The 12337-nt window shown below is 40.0% G+C and overlaps 1 protein-coding gene across 13 annotated transcripts in view; it reads right to left on the bottom strand.

The window, feature by feature from the left end:
• Magi2 (membrane associated guanylate kinase, WW and PDZ domain containing 2) overlaps positions 1 to 12337 on the bottom strand; it is a 1461753-nt gene that overhangs the window by 160510 nt on the left and 1288906 nt on the right. For 9 of the 13 annotated variants that reach the window (XM_031380052.1, XM_031380051.1, XM_031380054.1 and 6 more), the window contains one exon: positions 6005 to 6046. The exons of the other annotated variants lie outside the window; for them this stretch is intronic. In XM_031380052.1, coding sequence (XP_031235912.1) covers positions 6005 to 6046 — 42 coding nt within the window. The remainder of the gene's footprint in view (positions 1 to 6004; positions 6047 to 12337) is intronic. 13 annotated transcript variants of the gene reach the window in all.

The following is a 12337-nucleotide window of genomic DNA, read 5'->3' as shown; positions in this document are numbered from 1 at the left end:
TTTTGGAGGGGAAACTGGGAAAGGAGAAATTTACATGTAAATAAAGAAAATATCTAAAAAAAAAAAATGAGTGAGAGACCAGAGGGCAAAACCTGCAAGTGTCTATTTAAGTTAATGCTGCCTCATAAGCTACTACCGTCTGTTTACAATTTGATGCATCCAGAGTTGGCCTCTACTGTGTGTGTGTGCTATAATGTATAATAGAAGTTGGATCTTTTAAAAACTTTCAAAAATTAGAAAATATACTTTAAACTTTGCTTCATTGGGGTTTCATTGGGGTTTAAGTAAATTTTTTTTTGGTATGTTCCTTTAGTCTTTTTATAAGATACAAGCAGAAATCTATCTAGGCCAAGAATAATCCCACCCTCCACCTCAAGATATTTTAGAATACAGAAGCCATTTTTGGACTATTGATTTCATTAGCATCTTGAAAATAAATTAGATGAGGGACACTCATCTACAGTCAGATTAAAAGAACAGAAATGGACCTTTAAGAAAGCTAGGAAACTCTCCTGAATGGCATTTATTTATTTCTAGACTAAACTAAAAAAAAAAAAAAGAGAAACATGTGGCTCTTCAAGGAGAATGCCACATGTGTCTTTTATGCAGTCTCTGGAGAAGCACATCAATCATGGCGGGTTGTGGGTTTTTGTGTTCCTGTTATCATTCTAGGATGGTCCACAGTCTGGAGGAATATTTATTAAGCTATCTGTGACTTAAGAAATATTAAGCAATTTCTGAGCTATAGTGGTTTAAAGGCAGTATTAGGAACAAGCATTAAATAAACAGGATAGTTTTGAAAACAGAATGAGATTTTGGAGAATTCCCATGGGACAAAAGGCAAAATCTCAAAAAGACTAAGCCACTTGAATATAGCATATTACGGGGCTGGAGAGATGGCTCAGCGATTAAAAGCACCGACTGCTTTTCCAGAGGTCCTGAGATCAATTCCCAGAACCCACATGGTGGCTCACAACCATCTGTAATGGGATCCGATGCCCTCTTCTGGTGTGTCTGAAGAGAGATACCATGTATTCACATACCTAAAACAAATAAATGAATATTAAAGCTAAAAGACCATTAGCAGACAGGGACTCACTGAGTGGCTGTCCGCCTATCTGTCCTAGGCTCGCTAGTAAAGGGCTGTGGGTACAGTACACCAAACACAGTCATTCGAGGTTAGTGACAAATGAAAGGCAAGCCATCCACATCTTACATGCGGGCAAATGATAATTGTCTGGTACTCCCTTAAGAGACTTGAACTGGCTTATAAATACTGCACATATGTATACTGTCCAAGACTCACAAGCATTTGTGTCTTTTATACCCAAACATACATTTAACCATGGCCTTTCACATTCAACTAATACTATAAGACTGTCAAGAGAAGAATAACCAGTTAGACTTCCACGAGTGAGCCTTTAAAAACTGTGCAATCATTCATGCTTGAAGGATGGGAAAAGTTAGAAGGGTTCAGTTATTAATTAGAATTAGGTGGTAAAGAAATGGTAAAAAACTTTGCTCAATACAAGACACAATGGTTTTAAAACTCAGTAAGCCTTGGAGCATCTGCAGGTAGGGCAATCCTATAAAATCATAGCAGTAGGTTTCCCAAGGGTCAGAGGACAGACAAGAACCCAGCGCAGTCCAACCTCCACAAGCTGGCTAGCATACAGCTATCCACATGAATCCCCTCTCTAGGTCACTTTAAACTTGGAACACTCTCAACCGTAGAAGCATAGGAAACACAAGCTAAGGTATCAGTGCCTTTGTATTTAAAGAGAAAAACCTTTTTCCTAACTCCCCTTGCTCAAGCATGGCTGGTGTGTGCACCACCAGTAGGAAATTGTTTTTCAGTGACACTGGTACCTGAGTGTACTGCTGGAGGAATTCGGAGAGGGCTTCGTTGTATGCTACATCTTACCCCTATAGACATTTCCCCTATAAGAAAATGTCAAAATCATGACATTCCCAGCAATGGAGTTTTGGGATGTGCCAGGTACAAAGGGTTTGGTTTATGTTGGAGAGCACCATTGTAGGATAAGAGAACGTTTCCTAGTGAATGAATCAGATTTTTTTAAAAAATTTTATTTATTTTATGTAGCTGTACAGATGGCTGTGAGCCATCATGTGTGTGGCTGCTGGTGATCTCAGGATCTCTGCTCGTTCCTGCCCTGCTCGCTCCGGTGTAATTTACTGCAGCTGTCTTCAGATGCACCAGGAGAGGGCATCCGATCTCATTATGGGTGGTTGCTGGGATCCGAACTCAGGACCTTCGGAAGAGCAGTCAGTGCTCTTACCTGCTGAGCCATCTCGCCAGCCCCAGATTTTTTTTTTTTTTTGAAATGGAAAAAATTCTAGATTTTATCTGGTTTATGTGTTTAATTATGAAAAACAGAGATGTGAAAGCAAGAGAGTGAGCCTCCCTTTACTTTCTGACGGCCCTTCCCCTGACAATGCTAAGCCTATGATTGACAGTTACAAAACATTAATTTGTATAGGCACGGATGTGTTTACACACTATTGCCTGTAGAGGACTCAACATGGCATTGCATAGAGAGTGCAGCGCCTAGAAACTTTAGAGACACAAAATAGTTTAAATGATAGATTGTCTTGAGGTTTTTGTTTTTGTTTTTGTTTTTAATAAGTGCTTCTAGAAAGATAATTTTTCTTCCGTTTTGCTTTTTCTCTTTTTGAACCTGGCCTTACAAACTGACTATAATTTTGTGCACAAAGACAGGCTGCACTGTCCTTTCCCCTCCTGGCTTTGTTAGCTTTGGGGAAAAGTTGATGGTTTTAATACCCCGACCGTGGCTGGTCTTCTGATGACGGGCTCAGTTATCATAGCATGTTTTGTTTCCCCTTATTAAGGTGAGTGAGAAGGTCCCAGGGCAAACTCTTCCTTCTTTGCCGCTGTAGTTCATTATCCCCACCGTCCATCTTGTCTTGAAGGAAACTGTGCACTTGGGAGCTCATCAGATAAAGGGGCCTGGCAGATACTTAATCTGTCCTGAGTCACTTTGGATGCTCCTCAACCATGCCCACACACTTTCTCTCTTCTGCTTCCTTGTTTGTTTTTGTTTTGTTCTTGCTTTTATTTTCTACTTCTCCCTCAGCTCTTTGGGCAAGATTGTCAGGGACACTCTTCAGATGTTTTCTGAAGAGACAGTGGGGGTAGAGGGATGGACTGAAAGGAGATGGAAGAGCTCTTGGACATTGGTGTTCAATGGATTAGTCATGGACAGTGCTGCATCTTCCTTAGAAGAGAGGTCCCAGTTCACACAGGCATTAAGAAACAAAGCGCTTTATTATACTCATCTGATGGGATGCTGTGTGACCTGTGAGGCAAGCTAGTGAGAGGGAATGCACAAGCTCTAATTTATCCTGGGCTCACACCAGTCTTATAAAAGCTCACATTCAAAGCACGGTAGACAAAGGCAGGAGTGCTGGTGCAAAATGAATTCCAGCACCCCGGGTGAAGACACGGGTGCATCAGTGTGAGTTCTAGTCACTCGACAAGAACATACTGAGACTCGGTCTCAAAAAAGCAGTAAATGGTATCAGGACAACTTCCCTCATAACAAAGGACAGCAGATTTTTAAAAGCTCTTCCTGTTTGTATTGAGATTACAGGACACTTCACATGTTGAGAGCGGCATTTTCAGTGGATCGATTTGGCACATGGGATGCTGTTGTACACATATCTGTTGTATTTTGGTAGTTGAATCCCTTTTACGTGTTAATTAAAACAAAAGTACTGTGCCTTGTTATCACATTTGGTGCAAGAGCCTTTATTTATTCATTTTCCCCTATTGAGAAGACTGATGCTATTTCTCTCCCCCTTCCTCTCCTCCCTGCCCCGTCCCTTTCTCTCAGGGTTTCTCTGTGTAGCACTGACTGACCCAAAACTCACTCTGTAGACCAGGCTGGCCTGAAACTCAGATTCCCACCAGCCTCTGCCTCCCAAGTGCTGAGATTAGAGCCATGTGTCACCATGCCTGGCTTGATTACTGAATTCCTTTAAGGTCCTTCTATCTCTTTAATAACAAGCTGAACAGACTTTTTGTTCTTTTTCCATTTGGTTGATTTCTGTACTCACTGGTACTGCTGATTTATGGTCCTGGATTCTAAAGAAACACCCAAAGCAAGATAAGCTGCATGTGGTCTCTGGGCTACTCCCTGGCTAGGCTTATTTTGTCTGGCTGACCTGCCTTTGACAATTGGATGAGAAATTATTTTAACCACATAAGAAATTTTATTAGAGAGTTATGTTGAATATAGTCATGATTTCCTATTTGTGTATACACTTAAAATATTTGGATTGGTTCTTTCTTGAAAATTTGAGTCACACATTATTAGAATGAGTTATTCCAACTGATAACTTTTATCTTTTATATTTTAGATGTAAAGTATGACTTTGTACATATATCAAGGAAGATAACAAGCTATCGGGTAATCCTTCTCCTCCTCTTTTATTTTAAATAAAATACACTTGGACATTGAGATTTTTCAAGAAGTATATTTTCTGAAGCCACATTAAGTCCTGATTTCCATTTTAAACATAATTACTAGGCCTCATTTTCTCCCTGGGCATAAGATATTTTTAAACATGATGAGGATGTTAGAGTCAGCAGCCCAGTCAGATGTAAGAACACCACAGTCCAAAGGTTTTGGACTGAGCTAGACAGTTGCTTTAGACAGTACGTGGATGCTAAGCAGCATCTTCTGCGTTTTGTACACACTCAAAAAATGACAGCGAAACTTAGGGAATGAATGATCTCCAGTGCACATACTCTCCAAGGGGTGTTAGAGCACGCTGAGGTGGATAATGAGCTGTCACCATGGAGATGCACTAGGCTGTGTGCTGAGTCCCGTGGATGTGAAGCAGAGCTGTTACTAAGAAACACTGCTGTCTACGTGCTCTGAGTGCTCGGAGTGTGCGGGACTCAGATCTAGCAGTCTAACCAGATGTTCAGACGGTTTCATTAGGAACTTGAGAGGGAAGAGAAGTCTAATTTTTCTTTTTGCTCCTTTGTGTCTATGACAATGTTATATATTATAGCTTATATCATAAACAATGATATATTTTTTGGGAGAGATAAGTAAAAAAAAAACAAGTAAAAGTATTAACTTTTTTTTTTTTTTTTCGAGATAGGGTTTCTCTGTGTAGCCCTGGCTGTCCTGGAACTCACTCTGTAGAGCAGGCTGGCCTCGAACTCAGAAATCCACCTGCCTCTGCCTCCCAAGTGCTGGGATTAAAGGCGTGTGCCACCACTGCCCGGCTTAAGATATTTCTTAAGTTCTTAAACTAGAAGCTATAATATTGTACCTTAATTTAAAATAGTATCAAAATATGTTTTGTAAGTAGAACTAATTTTAAAAAAAGTTGATATAGGTATTTAATTCAGCTGAAAATAATTTCAATCTATAGTAGCAACTTCTTTAATAAGTTTTTTTTGGGGGGGTGATATTTAACTTCCCTCTTCTGAGATATTCTAGCTTCTTATTTCCATCTATCTGATTAAAATAAAATACAAATTATTTAATATTGCCAGGCAGCCACTTTAAATTTTTTAACAAATATAAATTTTAATAATATATTTTAACAATTATTCAAGCAATTAACAAGGCTTATTTTTGAACTAAGTCTGGGAAATCCAGTGTGGATATTAGACACACTTGATAATTCATCTACATGAGCATTTTAGTAGCTAGTAGCTGCTCTACTGGATAACACAGATCTGTCTAACTTGGTGGTTTTCTTCAACAGTTGGCTCTAAGTACAGACTTTTAGGAACTTTGTTTTATAACTTTTTGTCTTTTGTTGCAAGCATTCAGACCCATAGTGATGAGGCTTGCTCTGTCTGGAACATATGTGAATAAGTAGGTGAATTAATTGTCACAATGAATATTACATAGTGAAAGGTTGATACTACTCAGGAGAATGATTGGTTACACAAAGTGGAAGACGTGTATTCACAGAACTGTGAATTCTGAATACTTGCCAGAGGAATCCATTCGAAAACTGGTCCTGGGTGGCACTTGTTCTGGATGGGAAAATGGGGAATTAAAGTTGAAATTCATTTATGGCATTTTAAAATTCATCTTTATTTTCTGTTTTGTTGATACTACAACTCCCCCAACCCAAATCTTGTGCTCAAGTTTACACTTTTTGATCACTTGTTCCTAAAAATCTGTGGAAGTTGGTGGGCAGGTTTACCTGCCTATGTGTCAGTAAGTTCTACGGAACTTGGTGGATAGATTTACCTGACTATGTGTTGGGAAGTATGTTCATGTATTCTCACACACATGGAAATAAAAAATATGGATTCTTTTATGAGCACGGGAAAATACCATTTCCAAATATTATTAGATTTTTATGTTCAATATAAGACTATTTGGAAATGTCAATTCAGAACCCCAAATCTATGCAAGAGTCCTCTGAAACCTTATTAGGATACTTTTTCATAAAGCACTAAGATGAAAAGTGAATATTTCAATCATGATCACACTGTTCTAATACCAGTCCAAATATTTTGAGATTCCTAATAATTTGGATAGCTGAAGTTACGCCCAAGCAATTCAGTTAAGATTGTTCATTCTACCAACATAGAACCTGCATGAGAATTATTACTTGGCCTACAACATATCTAACAACTTAAACTCCTTAACATCAAAAACATGAGACACCTTTGAAATGTAGGAATGTCTCACATTTAGAATTCTAGGACCCTGGAGATTCAGTCTGGATCCAGACTGGAAGCATTTGGAGACCAGCTGCTCTCATGGGGTAAGGATGGATGCATGCTGCCCTCCCTACACCCTCACAGGTATGCTAAAGAAATACAAACTGTATCCGTAACTATTGAACGCATAGAAGATGACGTTACGAAACTGTCCCTTGATCTGCTTCCCAAAGCTACTGCACCCCACAGGATTTTCTTGCTGCATCCTCTCTGGAGCTGAGTTCAGGCACATGTGCTACCACTCCTGTTCACAGTGGTACAATTTCTTTCCTACAGTCTTCAAGTACTCCTCCCCTTCCTCCACGTTCTCCAGGGTTCTTCCCAGGAACACATTTCTAAACCATGCAGAAGACACATGTACACAAACCTCTTGCTAATAAATACCCAGCCAAACAAGGATTATGTTAGGATGATCAGAGATTCATCTGGGAGTGGCAGGATATTACTGCTTTTGTGATGAACTTAATATAGTACATCATATTGCCAACAACTAAAAATTACCACCAAGTTCTTCTAGACTAGAAAACATACTGTTGATAAAATAATTGCAAAATTTTCTTGCAAAAAATATCCTCCTCCTTGTGTTAAATATGTAAGTCAGTTTTAAGTCTGAATACATTTTAGAACATTATTATCACAATCATGTAAATGATTATATAGCCATGATATATAATCACATATATGATTATTCTTTATTAAAATTTATAAAGGGACAGCCGAGGGCTCTTCAAGCAGACTGAGGAAAATGTAGCCCAGAACATCTCAATGTCAGACTACCAAGACTTTATAATAGAGCTGTATTACAGGGAGCACTATAAGCATAAATGTTTCATCAACAAGTTAAAAAAAATGTTACAATAAGACTTAATTTGGTTGTTTCAGTCTGGAGCTCAGTTCTCTGGCATAGTGGGCTAGTTTTGTCCAGTGGGGCACAGGGATCATGCCTGCCAGGCAAGCTGTGTAAAGACAAACGAGTTTCTTAGTAGGATCACTCCTTTTTAAAGAGCCTTCATGCTTACTGTGGCGGTCTAGGATTTTGAATTAGAAATGTCCTGTCATCAGAAAGCTAGAGCCATGTCAGGGGTGGAAGATTACTACCTTCTAGATACTGTCATTAGTGTAAAGCTGACACTTTATATTATCATAATCTTACTAGGACTTACCTGCCACTTAGCAATTAATTCCATTTACTGAAGCCCAATGGACTCACTTTTATTCATAAAAGTACTTTGGGTTACACAGGAAATGCACTAACAATACGCTTGACACTAAAGAACCCTCAGGTCAGGACTAGGTTTTGGGTCCAGTTTTCACAGTTTTTTGCTCTTCCACCCTTCATCTACTGTCAGAGGCACCACACTTTAAATTACTGAGTATAATAAATTCACAAACCTGACACTATATCTAATCCCGCAAACACAGCTGTGCTGTAGCATCATGCTTATCTTGCTGTGTATGTTACTACCTCATGTCTGGTGATTTCTTAGTTCAAAAGGAAGCTGACAGATAGATAGATGTATCACAGTTTTCTCAATAGCTTCCTAAAGATACCGGTTTTGAAATCACATTTCCAAACTAATCAAGATCTATGTATCAAAAATGGCAAATACAGCTTTAATGGATTTATCGACCTCATTTTCCAAAATGTTACAAAAGCAAAGTGATATATTAGAAGGGCCAACTAAAAGACAGTTTCTCCCCTACAGGTCAACTCATAAACATAAATCACACCAAGGATAGAGTGATAAAAAGCAGAGAAAATTTACATTTACAATACAGTTGAGGGCATTAAAATAGTAATGTGCTATATTTTCTCTTGTCTTATGATTCTGATGTTAAGTCACAGGTAAGAATGTCTTAATACTTTTAACATCTCATCTTATTTTAATAGTTCATTAAAATAAGGTTGTGTTTGAGAGAACATGTATGAGAGGTAATTTGATTAAGGGTGAGGAGCACCATCATTGTCTAAGGGCTAAGGCCTGTGTTCAGTTGCAAGTGTGCTCCCTTGGCACATGGAATGGCAGGATGCACTTTTATCCCTACTTAAATACCTGCCTACATTAGAGCCCTCCATACATTTGTCCTTTCCAGTATGCAGTATCAAGCCCTTGATCCCATGGAGAAGGGGTCATGGGGTCAGGTCAAGGACCTGCTTGAAGGCTCTCATTTTGAGCGGTGGGGAAGGCTACTGTCTTGTGTGATGTGGCTACTCCAAAATCACTTTCTTGAGTCTCTGGGAGTGTACTGTGGCAGATGGTGTCCTTCTGATGACACATTTGACTAATGGCTCTTTGATTAGGGTGGGAGGCATTGCAAACTCCACCCATTGTTCACCAATAACAAGGAAGGCGCCTATCTTGGGAAATATAAGGACCTGTCTGGGAACCGCATGAACTTCGTGTGCTTTACATAGAGCAATGGGATGGCTCAGTAATGAACAACCAAAGGGCAGGGGAGAAGCTGTGCTTTGGCAGCCACATTTGCCTACCTTGATCTGTTATAGGTTGTAATTTCACTGTAGGTGTGCTACTGGAAAGCATTTGCATCCCATTAGGCTATTTTCTGACCCGTGGGCACTTCTGATTGCTACTCTGCCAGGAAGACCCAGGTGGTTTATGAGGGCTTCTAATTTCTAGAAAGAAAAGTCAATGGTATGAACTATTCTTGGAGAAATTTCAGAGAACCTCTGTTTTAAAGATGCTCGGCCTTCAGAGTCATCAGACAGACAAGCCCTTGACATGTTTATGATCCTACTCTATTTTTGTTGTTGTTGTTGTTTGTTTGTTTGTTTTTTGAGACAGGGTTTCTCTGTGTAGCCTTGGCTGTCCTGGAACTCACTCTGTAGACCAGGCTGGCCTCGAACTCAGAAATCCACCTGCCTCTGCCCCCCAAATGCTGGGATTAAAGGTGTTCGCCATAACCGCCTGGCTATGATCCTACTCATGAGTGATATGTTCTCATGAAGGAGTGTGGACAAGTTGAGCTTCTTAGATGGTTATTTATAGTAACCAAGGTTCAAGTGGTACCTTCAGTGGTAACTTATTTCTGCTCCAGAGTAAGGGACATGCAGTGAGGGAGAGTGTCAGGGGATGAAGCTTTTCATTCGGTATTCCAGTTTGGACCTTCTCTTCGGCTTCAGCTGCATTGTGGAGCGTGCTCAGAAAATCTCCCTATGACTTGATATTGAAAAGCTGAACTCTTAGACTACCTTGGCCTTGGGAAAAAACGATAATAAGCTAAGCCCCTCCCTCTTCAGTCAAGCTTCCTTAGATTGGCTGGAGCTGAGCCCAAAGTGAGCAGCACTCACTTTCTTTGGGAAGCTCTTCATGTTGCCTTGCTAGCTCGAAGAGAGGAGATGTGACTGGCATCTGCTGTTATCTAGATACCATCTTTCCTGGGGGGGGGCAGAGACAGGCAAGATTAAGTGCCTTTCAGTGCAGGGATTATTGCAATGTTGAATTGGATTTAGCCTGTGTGTTAAAGAACTCAGATGGTAATGGCCTGATACTAACTGTGCAAAACTTGCTAACAAAGTTTTTCTCTATTTAAGTTTGCCATGTTCAAGATCTGAATATATCTACCAATTTTAGGCATGGGCACAGGGGTGTGGCATTCACTGAAACTTTGATTAACAAAACAAGCCACTGAAATAGTCATCCTAAGACTAGTTAGAGATAAAACTTGTAGAGGCAAAAACTTTATTAGTTAAATAAATTACTTGACTAAGTAACTGGAAAAATATTTTTCTTAGTTTTAATGTTAAAACTTATTGCCAAGATCTGCACAGCAGAAATACACTGTTCTTAGTCATGATGACTATTTCTTAAGTAGACCATGCAGTAAATGAAAGTTATACGATTCATCACTCAAATAAGGATGGCCTCTGGAGAATGACAGAGAAATGATTAATAAGCCTAACAGGACAATCAAGACCAGTGCACCCTAGGACACTCTCAGGTATGGTTACCCCACATGGTTTCAGTGGTCACGACATCAGCAAAAACTATTTTCCATTGGGAAATATGGGGTTAGAACAAGGCTAGCACCATATACACACAACATGTGGGGAGGGATGAAGCTGTAAGGGATTTTAGGGATAACTTTCCCACTCCCTGTTAGAAGCCTCATACATGGGCGAACCTTAGGAATGCTTACAGACAGGACACTTAAGCTTGCAAGAGAAAGTTCCTCCTTAATGAGCTTCACCAGGAAAGGCAAGGACACTTATCCAAGGGCCAGGGTGGGTTTGTACACAGAAGCTGGGAATCTACCAGCATTTGGAGTGATTTTTGCTGTACCCTGCACACATGCAAGTCCAGATGTTATTATTTACTGTGTTCCACAAGGCAGTCTTGTTCAGAAACTGTTTCTCTATGTGTTCACCTTAATTTTCTAATTAGACATGAGTTCTTGAGAATTTTTTCTCTTGAGCGCCTACCAGAATTTTAGACATGCATTGAGTTCTTGTTGATTGATGCGGATTCCTAGGGGACCATCTCGGCGCATTGTGCTTTCAAAAGAAAGGCACCGCCTGCCTAGAGGGAGAGGCTTTTCTGATTTTCTTTCCTTTTTCTTAGTGTCTCCTCCTCTCAGAACATCTTATGAAGATTAGAGGTGGTGCTGGCTCCCTCTTACATTACCCAACATGTCACACTCTGCTTCACAGGTCTCTACTAAGCTATGGCTGTCTTTCTTTGTTTAAAAGCACAGTTCCCCAAGGAACACATCTTCATTAAGATGTCCTGTGCACGTACATTAAACTGTCAACTTAATCTAATTAGGAGTCAAATGAGGCACGGCAGCATTTACATCATTTGATAAATTTCCATCATTTACAGGGGGAACGGTGGCTTGAATCCAAATAGTTCTTTACAATTTTACAGACCCCAAACATTCTACAGCTCTGTAGAGCCCAGGCTTGTAGGTGGATGGGCATCTTTCTATTTGGAGACTACAACCCAGTTCGAGTGTGAAAATGAAAATCTTGGTATCTCCTGGCAGGGAGATAAGGGAGGATTACCAGGCTCGGCACCGAACCAGGGAAACTCCAAAGGGTTTTACAGATTAGAGTAGGATTCTGTTCTGAACTTTCCCCACTCTTACCAGTTCTGTTTTCTCTCAGGAGGCATCTTCCAGGCAGAAGGATCAGATCTAAACTTAAAGTTCATGGACAGGATTCAAAGAAATGTGCACAGAAGAAGGGTTTTGCAATGAAAAATTGTTAAGTCTGGACTTTTACTCGGGCTTGATATGCTTCCTGGTCATTGTGTCGAAAGTCCTGTTTGAAGGGGAGGCTTAGGCTGCGCTTTTCAGTTACTAGTTAAGTTGTTCATAGCATCTCGCCATAGCTGTTTGGGAAGCTGAGGGGGAAGGTTGCCAGTTTAAAGCTAGCTTGGGCAATTTTGTGAGATTGTCTACGTAAACCAAAAAAGGTATTACTCTAAAAATGTAAGAGATTGAAACATTTTAATATTTGGAAATGGGCAAGGTAGAGAGGATCAAAGGCTGTTGGCCTCTTTGCTTGTATATCAAGTACAGAGTTTTTCTCACCTTCAACATGGTTTCTGTGTTTCATTCACCCTCCCCTTC

The sequence above is a fragment of the Mastomys coucha genome, unplaced genomic scaffold (genome assembly GCF_008632895.1).
Source record: "Mastomys coucha isolate ucsf_1 unplaced genomic scaffold, UCSF_Mcou_1 pScaffold19, whole genome shotgun sequence".
Taxonomy (NCBI): Eukaryota; Metazoa; Chordata; class Mammalia; order Rodentia; family Muridae; genus Mastomys; species Mastomys coucha.
Note: the sequence above shows the minus strand (reverse complement) of the source record. Positions and strands in the feature narration are given on the sequence as shown.